This window comes from Eucalyptus grandis, chromosome 4, assembly GCF_016545825.1.
Source record: "Eucalyptus grandis isolate ANBG69807.140 chromosome 4, ASM1654582v1, whole genome shotgun sequence".
NCBI lineage: Eukaryota > Viridiplantae > Streptophyta > Magnoliopsida > Myrtales > Myrtaceae > Eucalyptus > Eucalyptus grandis.
This window is the reverse complement of record NC_052615.1, coordinates 39,058,986-39,084,265: the sequence shown is the minus strand read 5'-3', so window position 1 is coordinate 39,084,265 and position 25,280 is coordinate 39,058,986. Positions and strand designations below refer to the sequence as shown.

At 36.8% G+C, this 25,280-nt stretch overlaps 1 protein-coding gene across 1 annotated transcript; it reads right to left on the bottom strand.

Moving 5' to 3' along the window:
- Positions 1 to 9,841: 9,841 nt before the first annotated feature.
- Positions 9,842 to 12,518, bottom strand: LOC104443297 (ankyrin repeat-containing protein BDA1). The gene is made up of 2 exons (XM_039310964.1): positions 11,895 to 12,518; positions 9,842 to 10,615 (listed from the first exon to the last, which is right to left on the bottom strand). The coding sequence occupies exons 1-2, from the start codon at positions 12,516 to 12,518 to the stop codon at positions 9,842 to 9,844; spliced, it is 1,398 nt and encodes a 465-aa protein (XP_039166898.1).
- Between the last annotated feature and the right edge of the window lie 12,762 nt (positions 12,519 to 25,280).

Genomic DNA, 25,280 nt, shown 5'->3' with positions numbered 1-25,280 from the left:
GCGATTTATAAAAGATTTTTCAAAAATTGTTAAACCCCTTTCTAATCTTTTGGAAAAATATGCTGCTTTTAATTTTTCTGTTGAATGCATGTAGGTTTTTAACACTTTAAAGGAGAAGTTAATGTCAGCACCAACTATGGCAGCACCAAATTGGGATTTACCTTTTGAACTGATGTGTGATGCTAGCAATTCTGCAGTATGAGCTATTTTGGGACAAAGGAAGAATAAAGTTTTTCGAAGCATATACTATGCTAGTCGAACCTTGTTAGGTGCACAAATGAATTATTCAACAACATAAAAGGAACTTTGGCGATAATATTTGCTTTTGATAAATTTCGTTCTTATTTAATTGGCTCAAAAGTTATAGTTTATTCGACCGCCCGCTCTTAAGTATACGCTTGAAAAGAAAGAATCAAAACCCCGGTTGATCAGGTGGATTCTATTGCTACAAGAATTTAATTTGGAAATCAAAGATAAGAAGGGAACTGAAAATCTAATTACAAACCACTTTTCAAGAATTCCAAATTCAAAGGAAGAGGTAAGACCAATTTTAGAAGAATTCCCCAATGAGAAAAAAAATTTCCATCAAGTTCACAAAAATTCATTGGTATGCTGACTTTGTAAATTATTTAGTAAGTAATGTTCTTCCTCCTGAATTATCATATTAACAGAAGAAAAAATTCTTTTCTGATGTTAAAAATTATTTTTAGGAATAACATTTCTTGTTTAAAGTATGTGCAGACCAGGTCATAAGGAGATGCGTTCCAGATGAAGAGAAGACAAACATTCTATATCATTGTCATGATGAAGAGACAAGTGGCCATTTTGGTACAACCAAAACTGCAGCTAAAATTTTTACAATCTGGATTTTATTGGTCTTCACTTTTAAAAGATGTATACTCCTATGTAGCTTCATGTGATAGGTGTCAAAAAACTAGAAATATTTCAAGAAAAAATGAGATGCCTTTAAACAACATTATTGTGTGTCAATTATTTAATGTTTGGGGTATTAATTTTCATGGGACCCTTTACACATTCTTATGGAAATTTATACATTTTAGTGGATGTGGAGTATGTGTCTAAGTGGGCAGAAGCTGTAGCATTGCCAACTAATAATGCTAAGGTTGTGGTCAAATTTTTGAAGAAAAATATTTTTACCCGATTCGGCATTCCTAAGACAATCATAAGTGATAAGGGGACACATTTTTACAACAAACAATTTAAAGCACTTTTGATTAAGTATGGAGTCACGCCTAAAGTTGCAACCCCTTATCATCCTTAGACTAGTGGTCAAGTAGAGGTTTCATATAGGGAAATCAAAAGAATTTTAGAAAAAACAGTAAATGCCTATAGAAAAGATTGGTTAATAAAACTTGATGATGCACTTTGGACCTATAGGATAGCGTTCAAAACTCCAATTGAAATGTCTCCTTTTAGGCTAGTGTTTGGAAAAGCTTGTTACTTACTAGTGAAATTAGAACATAAAGCATATTGGGTACTGAAATTTTTGAATTTTGATATGCGATCTCCGTAGGTGAAGAAAGATTATTACAATTGAATGAATTGGAGGAATTTCGCAATGAGGCCTATGAAAATTCTAAGTTGTACAAGGAGCGTACAAAAAGATTGCATGACAATCACATATTTAGAAGAGAGTTTAAAATTGGTCAAAAAGTCTTACTTTATAACTCTCGTCTTAAACTTTTTTTAGGAAAGTTGCGATCTAGATAGTCTGATCCTTTTACAGTTACACAGGTATTCCCATATGAAATAGTTGAAGTTGCACATGACACTGAGGGTACATTCAAAGTGAACGGTCAACGTTTGAAGCCATACTTTGAAGGTGGTTATAACAAGCAGAAGACCACCATTGAACTTCATCCTCCAGAATAGCGATATCTCGAGATAGTTTAGCTGAAAACTATAAAACAAGCGCTTCTTGGGAGGCATCCCAAGCATTTTAATTATGTTTTTTTTATTGTTAAGTTTATGTTTTGCAAAAAAAAAAAAAGAGATTAACTTTTATCTGTTTTATCCAGGTTAATTTTTTAGGAATCATCTTGCAAGAGTTTAATCATCAAGGTCATCTATGGACATATCCTACAATCAAGGGAGTTTTCTTTTTCCTCTTTCTATTTTTCGCATTGAGGACACTGCTTCATTCAAGTTTGGGGGGGAGACAAATTTATTTTTTTGGATAATTTTTTAATCATGATTGCTTTCTTAGTTGTGAAATTTTACAATTCTTAGGAAAATTTAAAATTGCAATTGATGTGAGTTAATTTTAATTCTGATTATGTCGATCCACTTACCGAGCACTAAAAGTCCTTAATTTTTGTATTATGTGTAAATCTAAAGAACATTCATGTGAAGTATCTGAGAAAATGATTTAAGCAAATTTTGGATCAATTGAGCTTTTCAAGCTAACCATGTTTATTTATCCCTTGTCACCCCGTTGAACCTTAATTATTACCCAATTTTTCATTGGCACCCATATATGTTTAGCCTAGCTGTTATCAAATTATATCATTGTCCCATGCCCTATGAACACGTTGATTTTCTTTTAGGATAAAAAATTATCTGAGCATGATAGAAATTTGGGAAGAATGATGGAGTAAAAAAAAAAGTGATTGCAATGGTTGTTTGGGGTGTATTAAGAAAAATTGCTTTTATGGTTCCTTATCCAACTTTCAATTGAATGAGCCTTTTGGATACTCAATGGGTTGGAAATTTTCATATTATATTAGGAGGGACTTTGGGAGAAACTCCACCGTAAAGTAATTCAAAAAAAAAGAGAAAGAAAAAAAATGAATGATGATATATGGTGGTAGAAAAATTATATTGAATGAGTGAAATTGGATAGTGACATTGGCTCTAATTAGATCCTAGAATCATCTGATTTACTCCTTGATTTTATGCGCAATTGCTTGAAGCTTGGATATATCCTCTAAATGGGAGAACATTGAGAGCCAAAGAGAGAGAAGCTAGGTTTTTGTTAAATCGTTTTTCATTCTTCTGAGAGTTTTTCGAGTATTTTGAAGAGAATACCAAAGTGGTGACAGAATTCTTATTCTTTGATTCAAGATGCCAGGTTTGATTTATATTTTTATTTATTCTTCTACTATGCTCTAATTTTATTTAGTTAGGGCTACGATATAGCATAACCATGATGATGTGAATTTTATGATTTTTATGTTTTACAATTGATTTCATTCATATGAGTTATATATTATTGTGCTTAATACTTTTGAGTGACTGACCACCACTTGAATGATCTGATGTGCATGTTTGAAACTGAAAAGTAATAATATGCAATTGCTCATTATAATACATAACCATGAATTAAACGTGGATAGAGATATACTGCGTTATTTATGTAGCTTTTGGTGATAAGGTGATCCAAAAAAACTCATTGTAAGCCAGGAATATTCATAGTTTTTAATGCACTTATGTTTATTTTAATTCACATAGAGATATAGTGGATTAAAAAACTGAGTAGGCTTACTATACCTAGAGATAGAATAGTAAATAGGTTAGGAAATTACGCTATCACATGTTTGATATCGTTCTTGTACCCAAAACAATCTAAAATTCATATCTAGTGATTATAGTGAAATCGGATACTCTAACATATTTATCTGATCGATTTACTGCATTTAGTCTACAAATTTCGTTTTTAATTTATTCTTAATTATATTTTGATCTGTTAGATAAATTTTAGAATTAGTCTATTTTAGTATTTAATTGGTTTATTAATCATCGATCTCCGTGAGATGATACTTTTTCTCATAATTATATTACTTGTTCGACACGTGCATTTGCGTTTAGAATTTTACAAACAACAACGCCAAACATTGCTCTCTTAGAGTGATGCCACCGAAGGGACTCAATTTAGGTGGGAGGTGTTGATGGATGGCGGTATCACACCTCTAGCGAAAGATGATTGAGTGTTAATTAGATTTTCTTTAAAATTGCCCACATCTTTAGCCTTTAAATGAATAATATTTTTTATTTTTAATATATTATTTTTACGCACTGTGTAAATATGAAGGCCAAAATTTATTTTATTTTCGTGATTTATTGGACTTTCTCTGATGAATTTATACATCATTAATGACTAATCTAAAATTTACATGCCATATACTGTTATATAGATGAACTCGCCATCCTGTCTAATATTGCCCTCACATTTTCGATATATTAAGGGGAAATCTGGTTTTGCCTTCCTTTCACTAAACTTTCAGAATTACACTCGAATAAAATTAAGATTTTAAGCAGAAGAAAATGACGTGTCGATATGCTCACTTTCATCTACTATTTCTTCCGTGGATCTTCACCGCACACAATTCATGAAAAGCATGACAAATTTGACAGTAAAATGACACGGATAGTGCGATAAATTTCACACAGTGTTCATTTTGGGAGGGTAAGAATCTCTCACAACAACCTTGTTGACTTCATATTTATTTGCTTTTTTATTATTTTTTCCCCGCTTTTTAAATTATTTTCTTTTTTATTTATTTTTTTCCTTCCATCATTCTCTAATAAATTTATTATATAGTAAATTATACTAATAATCCTAAAATATGTAATAAATATAAAATCTAAATATATATCTATATAATGAATTTATATTAGAAGATAGAAAGAAATTTGAATATATATAAAATATATGAATGCATAAAAATGGACTTGGTTTTTTTTTTTTTTTTTGAATCTTATATATTAGAATTTGAATATTATTTTAAATTTTAATTTAAGAAGTTTGTTATTTATGAAAGATAACATCTGTTCAATATATATTAGAAATCATATCTACTTTTATCCCACCTCTCCTATAAAATAATTTTATCCAGGTCATATCCTTCTTATAGCCAACTTTATCTTATCTTGAATAGACACCAAATATAGGATATGATATATTTTATTCTATCATGAATTTTTATCATAATTGTCAAACATAGCCTAAGGTTTTTTTGGAGTGCGTTATGTTGGGAGCATGCAGCAAGCTTAAACTAATGAGTTGTGGGCTAACTTGAATATGTAATATTAACTTGTAATTATGTAGTATTCAAAAATTCTCGTAAGTGATAATAATACTTAGGATTTAAGCTAAGTATTATTTGTCTCAATATTTGGACGAGTACGTGAAAATTTTAGTCAAATCATTAATTTCAAAAGACGCAACGGGTAATTCTCATAAACATACATCGTCCCAAGTCTAGTGTTCGAATTGAATTATGTGTGTGTTAATAGTATAACAGTATTAATTAGACTATTGTTGTCTTGATAGTTTATGGGTGTTATAAATTGTGTAAAATTTAGTTAATTATCAATAATAGTAGATAACCTATGCTAGTAAATGTGTAAGAAGTGGATTACGTTTCTCTTGCTACATTTCCCTTACAAAATTTATTAATTAGAATTTTAAAGTGCCACTTATCTTTATATTATGCATTGCATGTCCATATGTCTCTAGCAAACAATATTTTCATTACAAATTTTGACACCAAGGATTAAATCATAATTTCTCCCCCAAATGACTCATCCTCTTCTAGCATTTTCTTTGGCCACATGCGAGGGCCTTGCTTGGCATTATTACCACATCAAAATGAAGATTAGCATGCAAATTTACACCTAACATTGCAAGAAATTAAATTATGTTAGTTAATTTAAACAAAACTCCTTCTATCTTGCCAAAGAACCCATTTCGCTCCCTGAAAACTCATACAGAAGCTACGTGTGTTAATTTCACTTTTCAATCCAAGAATTTGGATAGCAAACTTCATATTCAAGAGCAACTAAGGTGGGGAAAGCAATCGGTAGTTCGTGATTTACGATTGTGTCAAGGTAAGTGAAATTTCTAGTGTTAAGTTAACTTAAATCTACTTAGTTACTTCAATTTTGATTGGTTGGGTAAGAAGTAAAGTCTTGATGTGGATAGGATGATTATTAAGCAGATTGATAATTTATTATAAGTTCGTTTTGCTTCGCTTGGGTTCATTCTGGTTCATTTTATGTAATTCTGATAGTCAGAACGTGTTCATTTTGTTATAATTGTCTTGTTGACCCATTATATATTCGTTCTGTTTCTTTCTGCCTCATTCTGAGTAGTTAGAATCTGGTTATTCTACCAACTTTATCTTGGTGACCCATTGCATGTTCGTTCTGCTTCTTTTTGCCTCATTTTTGGGTAGTTAAAATCTAGTTATTCTCACATCTTTATTTGGATAACCTATTGTGTGTTTGCTCTACTTCTTTCTACCTCATTCTAGATAGTTAAAATTTAGTCATTCTACCATCCTTGTCTTTGTGCTTGTCTTTGTGACTCATTACATATTCATTATGCTTCTTTCTGCCTCATTCTAAGTAGTTGAAATCTAGTTATTCTCACATATTTCTCTTGGTGACTCATTGCATTTTCGTTTTGCTTCTTTCTGCCTCATTCTAGGTAGTTAGAATCTGGCCATTCTGTTATATTTGTCTTGATAATCCATTGCATGTTTGTTCTACTTTATTTTGGGTAATTAGAATCTAGTCATTTTACCAACTTTGTATTGGTGACCCATTGCATGTTTGTTTTATTTCTTTCTGCCTCATTCTAGATAGTTAGAATCGGGTTATTCTCACATCTTTATCTTGGTGACCTATTGCATGTTTGTACTGCATCTTTCTATCTCATTCTAGATAGTTAGAATCTAATTATTCTACCAACTTTGTCTTAGTGACCCATTGCATGTTCATTCTAGTTCTTTCTACCTCATTTTGGGTAGTTGAAATATGGTCATTCTACTATCTTTGTCTTGATAATTCATTGCAGGTTCATTCTGCTTCTTTCTACCTCATTTTAGGTAGTTAGATTCTGGCTATTCTACCATATTTATTTTGATGATCCATTACGTGTTTGTTCTGCTTCTTTATGTCTCACTTTGGGTAGTTAGAATCTAGCCATTCTGCAATATTTAGCTTGATAATCCATTACACGTTCATTCTGCTTATTTCTACTTCATTCTGAGCAGTTAGAATCTGGTTGTTCCGCCTTAGTTATTTCGATGACCCATTACATGTTTGTTCAGTTTCATTCTATTAGAATTCTACCAGTCAAAATCAGTTTGTTTCACTTGTTTTTGTTGGAATTTCCTATGACAGAATCTGTCCATTTGTGATCTGGTCGAATTTGTTCATTGGTGAGTCTGTTCACTCATTAGTAACACAACTGACATGTTACATCTCTCTCTCTCATTGGTTGTGTTACCTACATAAAGATTTGATATTTTCTTTTAGTTCCTGAAATATGTGAGACTATATTATAAGCTATCTAAGTACATCATCCTTTCATGGAAATTAGAGAGGGCCAGCTCCTAAGACCTACACTTCAGCAATACTGCGATCACGATCTACTCTCACTCTAGTAGGTTCATTTACTAAAGTATCACGGGTGACTGAGGTAGAACAGAGCGCGTTACTATGTTGTTTTATTTGCCTATTATGCTACGCTATTTTCTGTCTTTGTTCCACTAATTTTTTTTTTTTTTATGCACTTGTTTATAGGACACTTTGGACAAGAAGTCCGACTCTTTAGAAGCGGCGAACGGGAGCGGAGTTCTTCTTAAGGTTAAGATTAGGGGGTTGATTGGCCAGGTGGGACGGCGGTGGCTACAGCGGTTCCTGGCGGTGGTTCTGGCGGCTGGACGGTGACGGTGGCGCGGCTTCCAGGCGAGCTCGACAGCTCAGGACAACAAGCTAGGCTCGCGGGGACGTGAGCAAGCACGGGACGAGCGGGCGGACGGGCGCGCGAGCAAGGGCGGTCGCACAGCACTCGAGCAACTTCGGGTGGCAGTCAAAGGTTGCTGGCTTTCAGCTGGCTTCCCTTGGTTTTCTTGAGCTCAAATAACATCAATAATGGGGAAAGCAAGGCTAAGGAAGAAGAAGAAGAGCTCAACTTGAAGGGGGACCACCAAAATGCCACAAAGTCTTCTAAAATATCCAAATCACTCAAGTTCAAGGTCCCACTTGTTGCTGCCTCAATCCTCAGCCATTTCTACACCAAAGCTTCTCCAACAAATCATCCAAATGGTCCAAAATGTTGTAGCCCCATGGAACTACGAATTTTGAACACTTCCCCTCCAATTCCAACTCAAATCCTCTCCAATTGGACTTAATTCAAAGGCCAAAATGCGAAGATAAGTGCCCACATCAAATTCCACATTTTTCCTTGCCCAAAGATCCAACTTGATGGCCAAAAGTGCAACAAAAAATGGTCCTCTAATTTTTCTGGTCCAAAAACGCCCAAACTTGAATTTTCGCCAAAATCTTGGGTTTGCAGAAAAATTTTCGGAGGATGAGTCGACGTTCCTAAAATAAATCGTGACATTATAGAACTATCGGGTTCAATTTCGCGGTTAATTTTAACTGGATGTGATTTTAGCATGACCTAACCTACCGGGTAGCTTTTTGGAATTTTTAGCCCATTTGACCCGTGGTAGATTATTTTTGAGCCACATTGTGCATCTTCGACTCATTGGTGACTCTCGGTTGTCATGAAAATCTCAAGATTTTAAATACAGGCACAGGGAATAGAAATGACAAAAAAAAAATCAGTTCAGTGTCGTTCGACGAGAATTTTGCAATTAGATGGAATCACCCACACTCTAATTACATACCCCAATCGAAACGACCTATCTCTGATTGATTTTGACAGTGTCATATTGACCCTTGCAAACTAGCACGGCCGAGTAGTCAATTTCTGATCGAATTCTCAAATCTGTTGTGTTTAGATTTTTTAACGGCTTCACCTAATAGATTAGTTATTTCGTGAGTGATCAGCTCAGAGAAAAATACTATAGGCGTGTCAATGAAAAGCCCAACTCATTCAATCGAAAACAGAATCAGAAAATCAACATGTCACAAGTGGATTCGTGGTCTAGGTTTGGATGAACTTCAATAACAAATTTTATGGTGTGTTCTTCTGATTCTATTCTTTTATTAACATATTCTACTCAATGGATTGTTTGCGGGCGTTATTTTTTTGGAATCAAAGTGCAATTTCATAATAGAAATTGTGATTGATCTCGTAATATGGTTCCAAATTCCAAGAGCATTTTAGGACATATGCTTTATTAGATACCTCGACATTTCAGAAACTCAAGGTCAGCTTCTTCTTTTTTTCCCAATAAAAGGGAATGGTGTAGTATCCCTTAAGCGCGGATTTACGTTTTTTTTTTTTTTTTGTTATGAATATAGGACCTTGAAGTATGATATATCCTTCTTTGATTAAGTTGGTTTAGGATATTCGCTTATTATATAATTTTTGAGTTTATTGTTTTTATTATTATTTTTTTAAATAAGTTGATATTTTTTTTGGAAGATACCATAGGGCCTAGCTTTTTTTTTTTTTTCTTTTTTGAGTTTTAGCTAGGTTTTGTTATATTTTCAGCATTTCTTTTTCGGTTACTTTATTTATTAATAATTTTTAGAGCAAGTGTTGCAACTGTATTAATTTGTTATGTTTTATAGGATCATGCGGTTTGCCTCTTTCTAGAAATAAAAAACCTAAAGAGATTTCTGTCCGTGACTCTTGTGCGTGTATGCTTCGGGCATTCGTACTTGCGAGTTGCAACTCAGTGCTTTTTGTGTTCATTGCGTCGAAGTTGAATTGGGGGAAGCTATTTGAAAGTCTCGACTTCAAGCAAGAGTGAAGGCCTCTCGGAATCAAGGATTATTAGATGAGTCCATTACATGCAACTAATAAGAAGAGTCCAGTTCTTACAAACCTCAAGACTAGAAACACAGATGATATAGCATACGCGAGAAGAATACTTAAAAGAGTAGATATTGCAAACTATTTCCGGTCCTTCAACTCAAGGAAGTTGCCGACGTGTCTCCCTGTGGCATCTGTTCGGAGTCGTAATTTATATCGGTAGTAACTGTACCAGAAGTATGTGGGGACCGCCAACACGACGAGCAGCAAGCTCATACACAATATCTCTATGGTACCTGCTGCGACCGCATCGGATTCCGGGAATCCGATTGTAGCGGTCGCAAGGAAGGTACCACTGAGAAGCAACACTAGCAAGTAAACCGGGATAGTGTGGGGCAATAGGGGAATAGCGGTGCTCCAGATTGTGATGACGGAGAGCAAGAAAACCATACCGTTGAGGGCCGTGAACGGGTATAGATACTTGCCGCTCATGATAACGTCTCCGGCTTGATGTGGTTTTCCAACAGCAATGCCGCTGGAATTGGCAGTAACGACAGTGAAATTGGCTGGGGGATTTGACGAGTTATCCCCCCAGTATCCTCCCGGAGGAGTGACAGCGGCTTGGTAAGTGGCAGTCGTAATTAAGGTAGCTACTACGAGGATTATTTCACGAGCGGATTCATTTAGGCCGAAACACATTGCGTACTTCTCAAAACAAGTTAGTTCTCTCCTTAAAAAATGAGACAAAGAGAGGCTGAGAGTAGGAGGTCGTGACTCCTCCGCAAGATCTTGATCGCCACTAGGATTCCCTTGAGAGACTTCCCGAGTTGTCTTATCCCGGAAGTCCTTCTCTTTCAAATTGACATACCCAATCAACAGGTCGGTGATCCGGTGCCTACTCAATAGGTCGCTAATCTGGAAGAAATGTAAAGGGAACAAAATGAAATATGTATCCCTTCAATATCAATCATTGCTTTGTCACTATCTTTACTACTGGGCAAAAAAGTGAGCTCATGACACTTAAGTTCGAGCGATACTAGTGATGCAACCATTGATGTAGCGTGGGAACAAGTTTACTGAACCTTATTTATCAAAAGCAATAATTTCAACCCATGTAATGAAGTCCCAAATGTTTCCTTATTTGTTGATGAAAAAAAAAAACTGAAGTATTCAAGCAGGTTATTAATTATAAATTGCGCGATCACTTCTGATTTACTTGAACTAATCCATATTCTATAAAGGCAAAATTCATTTCAGAGTTTTTCAATAGATAATTTTTAGTAATGTTAAATACCATGAAAGTCCTCATTTGCACCTCGTTCCATCTCTTTTGTCAAAATATTATCCTACATCACTTGACAATAAGTTTTATATGAATTTTATATTAATGTGGTCTCCTTTTACTTAACAGGTCTAGATTTTGGGTTGGACATTCTAACAAGATATTAGAGACAGTGCTATTTTTTCCGTGTTTGTGCGTTCACTCCACATGCCGTGGTCAATTTGTAGATTTAATCTCTCTCTCTCTTCCTTTTATCAGCTCCTATCTCAACAATTATACTGATCTATACACATGGTTCTATCTTGTTGAAATGCCCCCATTACACTAATACTGCCACATTGTTGAACTTCCCCCACTGCAAAAATGTGGATTTGTCTATTGCCGCAACTATCACATGCTTGTTAATATCCAACCCAAAAAATTAAATTGATAAGTGAAAGAAAACTACATAAATGTAAAAAGCATATGCAACATGTCAAGAGATTTTGGATAATAATTTAGTTGTAAGCCGAATTAGAAGCGACGCGTGAAATATTCACCTATAATACAGTATGTAGTTTTTTTTTTTTTTGGTCGAAATATATCATATAGCTTGAAAAATCATTTTTGTTGATATTCCCGTGCTTCTGATGGATCACCCCAATCGAGCAAATTTATGGACACTTCCAAGACAACATCAAATGTCAGTTGTCCGACAAACACTTATCCACAAGTGTTAACCGGAATGATTATAATAGGTGATATACTTTTGCACAAAATGTAGTTCAAATCTCCTCTCTTTGAATGTTTCTAAATCCATGTATTTTCTAGTCCTGGTATTTCATCATTATCATTTGTTCCTGGACTAGATTATGTCAATTTCAAGCATAGAACTATGAAAGCCCAAATAACCACCAAATCGATGAAACTTACCTCGGTTAGCTCTTTCGACTTAGCAATGTCTAAGACATTATTACCATCTTCGTCTTTCCAATGCAAGATTTCTGTCAGATGGACTCGCTGAAGCCATCCAAACAAAACCTTGAATGCTTCAAGGTTGTCTTTTTTTATGGCAATGTGAACCGCAGTCTCGCGTCGACTCGTCAAGTCTTCAATGGATGATTTGCAAGTGCATAGGAATTCGACCAAAATCTCCAACTCATCGTCTCCTTCTTTCCCAGCAACGTAATGCAAAGGGGTGATCCCGCATCGTCCTGAGACTCGGATCAACTTCGGGTCACGGTTCATTAGTGCCCTCACAATATTATAATGCTCATTTTGCAAAGCCAAGTGCATGGGGCTATAACCCTCCAGATTCAGCTTCCGAGTGAACGATGGCTTCAAGATGGCTATCTCCATGGCCACCTGTGTTTTTCCAGCCGCCGCAGCAAGATGTAGAGGAGTATTTGGGAAGGGGTCCTTAGATAGACGATCTAAGAGTTGTTGCTCCTCCCCGATTAAGTTATGTACCTCATCAACATCATCATTTGCTATTGCTAGTTGAAGCCGAGACTTCCTAGCCTCTTTTTCTTCTTTTTGGGGCAGACCTCTGGCCATCGTGTTACTAGGGAAATGCAGGAGCAGAAAGGGGTTTTGCTGGGTGATATGATCGATGGAAGTGGCGAACTTGCAAAATCATATATTATATAGCGCCGCAATCAACGAATATTTAATTAGCTGAGTTAACAAGTGTACGGTGGGCCAGTGGCAGCTCGAGGGTGAGTGGGGCCCAACATATCTTGAAAGTCAGATTCTCAGGAAATCTTCAAACTCGTGATTTTACGCGCCTCCCTTGCTTCCCACTTTTGCTCTTCCGCTTCTTGTTGCGTTTTTGCAAGAATTGCTTGATGCGATTCATCGAGAAGGAAAAACTCTATTATGTCATGGCCCGCATGTTGAAGCCGAACTGTAAAATACTGTGGTATATATATTTTTTATTCCTAAAAAACTGAATCAAACATACTCTAGTGGCTCAGATGAACTTTATCTGAAAATGTTTTGGATGCAATGTTATTTATATTGGTGAAATGTATGTGGGCAATGTTATTTTGCAGTTTTGATTTGATGCTCATAGTCAACCTACATATTGAGACATGACATGATGTACATGTATACAGACCGATTCTATTTCAAGGCTTAATTGCAGCTAAAGTGTTTTTTGAGACTTAATTAGAGTGAAGTGATTTTCAGCGCTTAACAATAGCGAATATGATTTTCATACCTCATCACCTAGCAAAGTGTGATCGTAAAGACTTCTTGACATGAGCATAAGATCAGTTTGACATGCGCTAGCTATGCAATATTACATTATTTATGATATGGTGCATGTCTTATGATTTGCTAGAATATATGCAATGCTTGTAAAATGAGTAAATGAATACATTTTCATTTCTAAAGTCGCATTATTCTTAACTTGATCCCATAGGAATGGTGCTTTTGCGTTCCTCTTTTTCTTTTTTTTCCTTTTTTCATGTAAATAAAGAGCAAATAAAGCTGAAAGCAAAATAAATAGTGCCACTTCCTTCCCATCAACCCATCAAATCTTTCCAAGGCAATAGAAAAGCTATCATACCTTACTTGTTATTGCTAATCCCAAACTAAAGAAGATAATTTGCAGAATTTAATCATACATTTGAGGAGTTGATAGCATCGGACCTGCCTCCTCCTTTATTTAAATAGGTCCACTTATAAATTTGTGAGATTTTGTCAACTGTCGTAAAAGTTCCATGACTCCCTCTCGCTTAGTTTATTCTTTTTACCTAGTACTAAACATGGACCCATCTTTAGGTATGTAAATGAGGTTTGGAAAGATTTGAACTCAAGATCTCCTACTCTATTCCATGTGAAATTTGATAAGACAACTACCAACTGTTTTAAAAGTTTAAACTATTAGACAAAGGCATGATTTAATATTTAAATAATCTATCAAAACCTAAGCCCACAATTATCTCCTTGAATGGATCTAAGCTTAGGACGAGGGATAACTAGGTCAATTTATGCAGGAATGCCTTCCCATCATAATAGACGAACGTCTAGTTCAAACCCTTTAGGGACAATCTTTTAGCAGCAAACTACTTAGAAATTTAGTTCAAAGCCTAGAGACACTAAGGGATACTAGGATGGTAACATTTTTAACTATCCGAGCTACATTTCTCAATGGATCTTACCAGGCTAGAGAAGAAGAAGTGTTTTAGAAAGACATTGAGAGTTTTTACAAACACTCACTTTACTTCAGGAAACTTTGCCCAACACGTTACATCCTCCTTGCCTTTTATAGGCATTTAGGAGGTCACAAACAAACAAGGACCAAGCTCATGGGTCCTAAAACAAATAGAGACTCTGGAAAATTCAGTCAGGAATTATTCTATGTGATATGAATAATGACAATGAACAGTAATTTCCTTAAACTATCGCTACAGTGACTTGCTATAGTCAACAATCTCTTCGGTTACGAGCATTATAGTCATAATCTAAGTCATCAGAGTTACTTATCTTTGTAAGAAGATGTTCTTCGTATTTCTGTTCAAGTTCTACAAGTCGAATATCAGAGGGGCTTCGAATGACTTGTGATGTCTGAGTATTCCACATGTTAACATCGCTTGATGAAGATGCTTCTTCATGAGTCTTGGAGGATCTTGGAGTGTCAGCAAGCAAGTTTGGCTGAAGCCAATTCGATGGCTAAGCATAGTAAAATGTGTCCATTCCTATAGATAAGGACAAAGGTCCTTGATCATAGGGGTCTTGAGAGAGAGGGCCCCCATTGGGCATAGGGGTCTTGAGATGATTGTGTAGGATCATCGGTGTCCGTCATTTCTTGCTCACGTGATAGAAATGTCCTTACTTACTCGAATTCTTTGAGTGCTTCCTTGGCTTCTGGTATAAGGCCATAATGATCCCATGTAGTGGGTACGATGTAATTCCATACGTCTTCAAGGAAGGTCTTGTTTTCTTGACATAAGACTCTCTGAAGTTCTCAGTATTGGTGTTCACAGCAACCAATAGGACTTGGAATGTGACATCCCAGATTTTCAACCCTATTTTCTACTGAATAAATCGGGCATTCATTAACGCACCTATAGGGCTGTTCTCAAAACTGATCACTCTCGAGATAACTAGACTATATGGGGAAGCCATTAAGAATTTTAATGCAAATAGACTTGAAAATTCGACCATGAATCAGCTTCTCGACCGTGCTCATCTTTAGAGACCATTACGGCACAGTATAAAATCGATTTGAAATCAGAGATAGATTGGTTCGACTAAGATGTGTGGCTAATCGTGGGTGACACCACTAAATTGGAAAATTCTCATCGATCGGCACTAGACTGATTTTTTTATTGTTTTGGTACCTTATGTCCGTATTTGAATCCTCGAGATTTTCATGACAACCGAGAGTCGCCAATGAGTCGAGTGGGTTTATTGTGGCTCCAAGAAAATCGACCACAAGTCATTTGCACTGAAAATTTCTGAAAATTACCGGGTAGTTTAGGTCACGCTAAAAATGCGCCATGTTGAAATTAACTGCGAATTCAAGTCAGATTTCAAAAATTGAAGATTCTGTTATGTCACAATAAATTATAGGAGTGTCAACTCAGTCTCAGAAGATTTTTCTGAAACCCAAAACTTTTTCGGAAAAAGTCGTCGCAGGACCGTTTTTGTGCAGAAAAAGCCGAGGATTGCTTTGATGGAAAAATTGGGAAACATAATGGATATATAGGTGAGGAAAAATATCAATTTGATCGATGGATGATCAATTGAATTCTTGATGGTCAATTAAGATTGAATCAAGTGAGTGTGAGAGTCCAATTGGAGGAAATGGCTTGCAAATTCGTAACTCCCCCATGCCCTAGCCAAATTGGACCATCTCAAGGTTCTAAAGGTGAGCTTTGGTGGTCCATTGTGAGCCAAGGAATAACACTTGGCCAAGGTTGAGTCTAGGGAGATAATTTTGTGGAAAAATTGGCAATGGTGGCCCCAACCTCATCCTTTCCCTCTCTCTCCTTATCCTTCTCCCTCATCTCTATCCTCTCCCCTTCTTTCCTCAACCGACCATCCTCTCATCTCCATCCCCTCTCCATTTTCGACCAGCAACCAAAGGAGAAGAAGTTGCAGCTCGTTGCACGCCTGGAGCCATCGCTGCCGCATGCCGGCGCCGGTTTCGCGAGCCATCGCCCACCCGCACCGCAGCCCGCGTGCTCAACCGCCCTTGCTCGCCTCTCACGCCAGCCCCAGCTGCTGTTTCAGATCTATGGGAGCTCAGCTGGAGCTGTTCCAGCCCCGTTCAACGGCCGATTTGCCCCGGTTTGGACCCAAGATTGTCCTCGTTGCCTTCCCCGAGCTTTGCCACCGTAACCAACCTTATTTTCCCATGTTTTGCAACTCAAAACAGAAAGTTGCTTGTGGGTTTCTAGCAGGCCTTTAGGCCCATTTTGAGGTGTTCCTGGGCCTCGGAAGTTAGGCCTGCCTTTGGGAAAGTTGGTCCCCGTCGTGTTCCCGACATTTCGATCCAAATGGATTGTTAAACGGTTGAGTTTTACTCACTAATCCCTACTTAGTAAGCTAATGATGCTTAGGGATTGATTAGATTTAATTAAGTGCAATTATGTTGATAGATTATATTAGAGTAATTAAATTAGTGTCTTATCAATGCATGTCAAGCAAATGGTTAATGATATTAGCAAGTGGTCTCGTGTTATTATTTATTGAACGAACCTCGGAAATTTTCCAAGTCCATTTCGGCTTCCAATTAGGCATTACGGGCCTAAGTTGGATTTTTTCGTATTTATTTAATTAATTTTCGAAATTATTTAATTAATTAATTATTTTCCGAAAATTAGACCATGATGGTTGACTACCGGAATTTTATGCTAATCATCGTGGTGCAATCTGTTTATTTTGTGATGAAATGAATTATTTGTGATTATAGGATTATTTTCCTAAATTAATTAATTTTGGAGATTAATGGGAAAATAACCGGGTGTCGGTTGACAGCACCAAAAATATTTTGGTGGACTATAGAAAATGGTGGGATTTGTGGAAAGGAAAAACTTTGTATTTTGGCTAAGGCCGGCCATGTACCCACGCACGTGTATTTTATCGAATATGATATAATTGAAGAATGAATTTGAATGATTGGATCTAGTATACTATATCAGCCTACGGGCAATATGTCAGCTTGGATTGCAAACAGTATACCGATATGCTATATCATCCTACGGGCTCTGATATGTCAGCTTAGATTGCGAGCAGTGTACCTATGATAAAACTGAAGAATTGATTTGAATGGTTGGGTGTGGTGTACTATATCGACCTATAGGCGATATGTCAACTTAGATTGCGAGCAGTACATCGGTATACTATATCCTCTTACGAGCTCTGATATGTCAGCTTAGATTGCGAGCAGTATACCTTATCAGCTTAGAGGGAGCACTATTAGTGTACTATATCAACCCAAGGGTTCGATATGTCAGCTTAGATTGAGAGCAATACCCTATTTATCAGTTTAGCGCAAGCTATACTATCTATTATCAGCTTAGAGTGAGCAGTCCTAATATGGAGGGACTTATAGATAGTATTGAATGTACCAACCGGAGGAAGGTCGTGGTGACACGTAATCAACTAGGTTAATTGATCATTGATTTGATCTATTGTGGTGACTTGATTGATTTGGGTGCTTATTCGAACTGTGCTGACTTGCAGGTGGAATCTGAGGCCAAGGTAAGTCTTTTGACCTGTGTTGTGCATAGACAGCCCCTATGGCATATTTGTTTCCTAATCGGGTCTTAAGGAGTTGAATTTGCTGAAACGAAATCTCACTCCGATGTAGGACAACATTTCAAGCCCGTAAATGATGGCACCTCCACCTCCTCGTCCTCCTATGCATTATGGTATCCCTGAAGAGATCACCGAAGTAGGATACCACGTCTCGATATTCCACCACCCAGAAGGGCTAGAGTATGTGTTGATGGAATCCAAGGTCTAGGTTAAGGTGAATAGAATCAACCTAGTACCCCACGGGTATCGTTCATGGTATCATCACTACCATGATGGACGAAGAGAAGGTCCCATCCCGGAAGGTGCGGCAGGGCGAGGCGCGACGGCGCAAGCGCTGGCTCTAGCGTGCGCGGTGACAGTCCAACTGGCTACTGGTTGCTCCAGCGGCTTCAGTTGGTCTTGCTGAGCTTCGAACAGCACAAATGGAGAGGGAGGATGGGCAGTCGACGGGCTGAGGAGAGAAGGAAGAAGGAGGGAACAAATGGGGGGCCACTTGGTCTCACTTATCCTCTCTTGGTCTCCTTGACCAATGCCCTCCACCAGGTAGGTTCCTTGGCCAATATTCAGCCACCAAGGCCTTTCTAGAAGTCTTAGAAATGGTCCATAAGTCATGAGTGGTGGGGGCATACGAATTTGTACAAGATTTCCCCTCCATTGAACTTTAATTCCTCTTTGAATCCATCCAATTTGGCTTCTAAAAATTCAATTGTCGAACCCTCGATCAAATTATATTTTTCCTCACCAATTAATCCCACTTGCATCCCAATTATGCAATAAAAAACGATCCCCGATATTTTCTGGACAAAAACGACCCTACCTCGACTTTTTCCCAAAAAGTCTCGGTTTGCATAAAAATCTTCGAAAGTTGAGTCAACGTTCCTAAAATTAATTGTGACATGACAAAACTTTCAATTTCTGAAATCGGATTCAAATTCGCGGTTAATTTCAATTTGGCGCGATTTTAGCGTGACCTAGGCTATCGGGTAGCTTTTAGAAATTTCTAGTACAAATGACCCATGGTCGATTTTCTTCAAGCCACAATGAACCCACTCGACACATTGGCGACTCTCGGTTGTCGTGAAAATCTTGAGGATTCAAATACGGACACAGGGTACCAAAACGATGGAAAAATCAGTCCAGTGCCAATTGACGAGAATTTTCTAATTTAGTGGAGTCATCTACGTTTAGCCACACATCTCAGTTGAACCGACCTATCTCTGACCTCTAATCAATTTTTAACTGTGCCGTAATGACCTCTAAAGATGAGCACGGTCAAGTAGCCGACTCTTGGTCGAATTTTCAAATCTATTGCATTAAAATTCCTTAATAGCTTTCCCTGATAGTCTAGTTATCTCAAGAGTGATCAGCTCTGAGAATAGCCCTATAGCCGCATCGATGAAAGGCCCGATTTATTCAATGGAAAATAGAATTGAAAATTTGGGATGTCACATATAATGCGAAAAATTTCGCACAGTGTTCATTTTGGTATTATAACTTTTCAAATGATCATTTAAATGACACACACTTAAAAACAAACAAATTTTATTGAGTTACATGGACTATTCCACTTCAAGATGGCTAGTTCACTGGGTGGCAAAATTGCAGCACGCACTTTCTTTTATGAGCTTAAACTTGCTCTTCATTTTTTTTTTAAAGTCCATAAAATCTTCGTTAGTGTTTATTGATCAATCGCATGTAATAGTAAAGGATTTTGCAGCGATGTACAGATGGAAATTCTGCTGTGCGACGTCATAGATGGAATAAATTATATCGCGAGATATCGGCTTAAGTGAACAATTTCTGCCGATGAAAGGCAAAATGCAAAAATCGCCGAAATAATGGATTTAAACCTTATCGGGCTACTTTAGAGCTTTAAGAGAGAATGCGGTGATTGAACTTCTTTAAGCATCCATCCAAGCTTTCCTCTTCTTCACTCATTTTTTTCTAATTGTTCAATACAAAGTACTTTGAGTTATTGGAATAGCACAATCCATCAATCCAATCAAGGCCCCAGCGATACAAATCTATTAGGAGAACTGCTGTCACCCAAACCGATCGATTCGCTGAGTATTAAGCGACTCGATTTTTTTATTTATATAGTTGCTTATCTAAATGATAAAAAAGAATTATTCAACAACGAAAGATGTCCTATTCTACCATATCTATCTTACTCGGATATTTGCCAAAAATTTAAATGTCTTCTGCATTTTATAATGCAATGGCAAACGACATCACACGCAAATATCTGCGATCAATTCTTGAGTGTAATTTTTATTTCAATAAGGCAATTTGGAATTTATAACTTCTTATGCATAGGGATGATCATTCTTACACGAAATAAAGATTTTTATTCCCAAGATCATAATTTTTACTCAAAATTATTTTATAAATGTCCGAGATGCATATAAAAGGTTTTGTCCCAAGATCATATTAGGTTTTCGTTCAGCTTCTTTCTGCCTCATTCTAGATAGTTAGAATCTGGCCATTCTGTTATATTTATCTTAATAATTCATTGGATGTGTGATCTACTTCATTATGGTTAATTAGAATCTAGTTATTTTACCAACTTTGTCTTGGTGACCCATTACATGTTCATTCTATTTCTTTCTGCCTCATTCTAAATAGTTAGAATCTGGTTATTCTCACATCTTTGTCTTGGTGACCTATTGCATGTTTGTACTACATCTTTCTATCTCATTCTAAATAGTTAGAATCTGATTATTCTACCAACTTTGTCTTGGTGACCCATTGCATGTTCATTATGGTTCTTTCTACCTCATTTTGGGTAGTTAAAATATGGTCATTCTACTATCTTTGTCTTGATAATTCATTGCATGTTCATTCTACTTTTTTCTACCTCATTCTAGGCAGTTAGATTTTGGCCATTCTACCATATTTATCTTGATGGCCCATTGCATGTTTATTCTGCTTCTTTATGTCTCACTTTGGGTAGTTAGAATCTAGCCATTCTACCATATTTAGCTTGATAATCCATTATATGTTCGTTATACTTATTTCTACTTCATTATGAGCAGTTAGAATATGGTCGTTCCACCTTAGTTATCTCAATGACCCATTACATGTTTGTTCTATTTCGTTCTACTGGAATTCTACCACTCAAAATCAATTTGTTTCACTTGTTTTTGTTGGAATTTCCTATGACAAAATCTATCCATTTGTGAGTTTGCTCGAATCTGTTCATTGATGAGTCTGTTCACTTGCTGAATCTGCCAATTTGTGAAGCTGTTCATTAATAAGTATGTTTTTTGATTTAGACAAACTTTACTGAATATGAATTTACTCATCATTGAATCTGTTCATTTGTTGATTATGTCCCTTGCTAAATATGTCCATTTCTAAGTCTATTCATTATTAGATCCTTTCTTTTATTTATAAGCTTTTATCAAACCAGAATTTATCCTTTTGATTGTTCAGACTTTACCTCCATAATGTACTTATTCATTCAAATTTAGAGTATACCCATTTGATTTACTAGTTTTTGATATTCAGAACCTACTCGATATCCAAACTCAAAACATATTGATGTATTAAAATATGTCTATGTGTTATTTAGTTTGCAATTATTTGATGGATGTATTAAGTTGAATTGAGATATGTGTGTTATGCTTGAAAGTGTGCATATATCATGGCTTGAATGAGATTAAAGTGATTCTGTCACCCGTATAGCAATGAGTGACGATGCTCCGAGTGTCGGGATGCCCGAGGAGTATTTAAAGATGCCTCAAGAGTCGAGATGTCCCGTAAGTCGAGATGCCCTCTGATGGAAGTTTGTAAGATGCCTCAAAGTTGAGATGCTCCATGTGTCGGGATGCCTCGGGAGTATTCGGGAGGATGAAGTACTAATGAATAAAATGCATGGTTATGTGTGAAACCAAATTATTTGTGTGAAACATGGTGTGCATATGCATAAGTTTGGAAGGATGTTTTGTTCGTTGACAATTTCGACATAAGGACACTTGAGTGCCAAAACTTTGCACGAAGGAATACTTAAGTGTCAAAAGTTAGGAAAGTGACACTTAAGTGCTAAAATTGGAGCAAAATGGATCGATTAAGTGCCAATGGTGAGAAAATTAGGCAAAAAAGCTAAAGTGACGATTTCAGGCAAGCCTAGTGCAAAATGACGTCATTTTGCACGCTAATGTGGCTAGACAGTGCCAAAATGACGTTGTTTTGCTACTGACGTGGTAAATAATCAATATAAAAATAATTAAATTAAATTTAAAACCAAATTATTTAAATTGAGAGAGAGAGAGAGAGAGAGAGAGAGAGAGAGGAGGAAGATGAACAACAAGGCCCTAGCTAGCGGCTGGTGACCCCAGCCGACCGACGGCGAGGGCCTGCAAGCCCTCGCCTAGAGCGGGTGGCGGCCCTTGGCCCGGCCAGGCAAGGGCCGGCAACCCTCATCGGATTTGGGGGAGGGCTGCAACCCTCACCCCATATTTGGGCGAGAGCCAACGACCCTCGTCGGATCTGGGGGAGGGCCACAACCATCATCCTAGATTTGGGCGAGGGCTTGCAGGCCCACGTTGCCAATCGATCGGGGTCGCCGGCCCTCGAACAGGGCTCAATGACCTCGGCCGACCCTCCCCCCGTCTTTTCGGCAACAATAGGGCGACAAAGACGGTGATGACGAGCCCTCGGCCTTTGTCCTTTGTTCATCTTCCTCCTCCCTTCCTCCTTTTTTTTTAAAAAAAAAAAAATTGGCTTTAAATTTAATTTAATTAATGTTTATATTAATATTCGAATTGTGCCAAAACGACAGCGTTTTTATGTTTATTTGCTAAGTCAGCCTTCTGACGAGCCACTTAAGTAAGAAAAATTAAGAAAAATTTGTCATGTAGGATTTCCGGCGAAGTTCGCCAGATGTAGCACTTAAGTGTCCTATTTTTCAAAAAAAAAAAAGTGGCACTTAAGTGTTACTTTCTTAGCCTTTGACACTTAAGTGTTCCATTGTACCAAGTTTTGGCATTTGGGTTATTCTTTTGCCTAACAATTTCTATGGTAGATGAAAATGAAATGTAAAGTCTATTTATGTTTGTATTATATTTATTGGATGATTATGTATTCATTTTATGTATACAATGTGAAGTGGTAAGATGATTTTTCTAACTTAAAACTAGAGATTTCATTTGCCGGGTTTCGGCTCATCCCTTTTATTTTTCAGACGTGTAGGATAGACATCCCTTAATCCTTGCACTATGGAGTCCCTATGTATAATGAAACTTTTTACGAAAGCGTGGTTGAACCAGAGTCTAGAATAATATATACTAAATATAATTCTACTATATGAGTTGATGTAGGAGATTTTGTGGAGTGGGTTCCTATCCGATTCGTTACCTGGTAGCAGAATCTTGATGAAGAGTTAGTCGGCCGTTAAGTAGCTTCAATTTGGAAGTCGAAGATGCAGCGGATGGAGAAGTTATCGACCCATGACATTAGTTTGTATATATATATATATATATATATATATATATATATATATATATATATATTGGTAAAGGTAAGAATATATTGAGCTTTTAGTTTGGATGTTTGTATAGGCAAACTTTTGAAAGTGTAGTATAGTATAGAGATAAGTCTCCCTACCCCTTCCTAGACTTGTGTCCCTTATCCTTATTTAGATTTCTGCCTTTTGTTCGAAATGTAATGAAGTTGTGAACCCATATATGGTATAAACAAAAGAAGCTTAAGTATGTTGGTTACATTCCATATGCTTTAATTGTTAAAGAAAAAAAGTATTCATAAGTGTTCAATTACGCTTTCGCTTACTAAAAGAGAGTAATAATATAATAAACACATATCGGGTGACATTCCGAGATGTCACATAGCTACTTTACATCATACTAATTTTTCGGTTTGTGAGACTTTTTCTATGATATGTGAGACTTCTCTAAGACAACTTACACAAGCATCTCAATAATCTCCCCTTACATGTGAGTTTGGTGTTAGGAATGATTCCCATTAATACAAGTATTCTTCTACATCAAGATATTTCAACTTGAATCTCCAACCATGAATTCTACCATCAGGCCACTACATCAAGATATCTCAACTTGAATCTCCAACCATGAAATTTGCCATCGAGCTATACTACACTCATTTTTTGATGTGTGACTTGTCTAACACAACTTACATGTGTATCGGGTGAGCTTTGTGTTATGTTTGCTCCCCTTAATCCAAGTTTTCTTCTACATCAAGAAATCTCCATTTGAAACTCCAACCATGAAGTTTGTCATCAAGTTCGAGTTGCTACACCACAACACCACCCCCCACCCCTCATATCGGAATATATGTTGGAAGCGCACATTAGAAGTCTAATACATTTACCTAGGGAGACCAAAGTTTGAGTCCATCAACATATCTAGTTACATCCACCTAATTAAAAAAACACACACACACACACACACACACACACAAGTTAATGAGTTATAGGTCAATTTGGATGCATTAACTACTCCACATTATAGCACATTATAGCAATTATCTAACATGAGATTTTTTTAACACAACTCACACATTACATCTTAACACCTTAAATTTTACTCTCTCTCTCTCTCTCTCTCTCTCTCTCAGGCTTTAGTAAATGAACCTACTAGAGTGAGAGTAGATCGTGATCACAGTATTGCTGAAGTGTACGTCTTAGGAGCTGGCCCTCTCTAATTTCCATGAAAGGATGATGTACTTAGATAACTTGATAATAGAGTCTCACATATTTCAGGAACTAAAAGGAAATATCAAATCTTTATGTAGGCGACACATCGAATGAGCAATTGTCAAAAGGTCACTTTGTTGTTACATCACGGGTGACTGAGGTAGAATTGAGTGCGTTACTATGTTGTTTTATTTGCCTATTATGCTACGCTATTTTCTGTCTTTGTTCCACTAATTTTTTTTTTTTTATGCACTTGTTTATAGGACACTGGACAAGAAGTCCGACTCTTTAGAAGCGGCGAACGGGAGACTGGAGTTCTTCTTAAGGTTAAGATTAGGGGGTTGATTGGATACTGCTAAGAGAGATTCTTGTTCATTTGTTCTTATAATATGACATAATAGAATTCAAGAAAGCATTTATATGTAAAAGTTGAGGCGTATTAATAGATTATTAGATCTCGTTTAATTCACTGTGTTTAGGTGAGAAAAATGGTTCATGAAATTCTCTGTTTGAGTGGACTAGAGCAGGCGGGTCCATGAGGGGGCATCACACGGTGTCATACATGAGACACAAAAGGGAGAATATATTTCAAGATGCGATATAATTGGGCAAGAATAAAGAGAAGGGGGAAGAGAAGCTTGAGGGAGATGACTAATTTGCCGGATTATTTATATTCTACGAAATGAATAGAGGTGAGAGAGCCTAAAAGATGCCCGCATTTCGTGCTATGTAGGGGAGGAGAGGACATGTTAGTTGTGCGGGCGACTGGACGGATGAGGGGGCACTACAAAAGGGCGGCAACATGGCAAAATGTTCCTAAAGGCGAAGTCCTTTTTCTCCGCTGGGGGCTGTGTTGGCACGAATTATAGCGA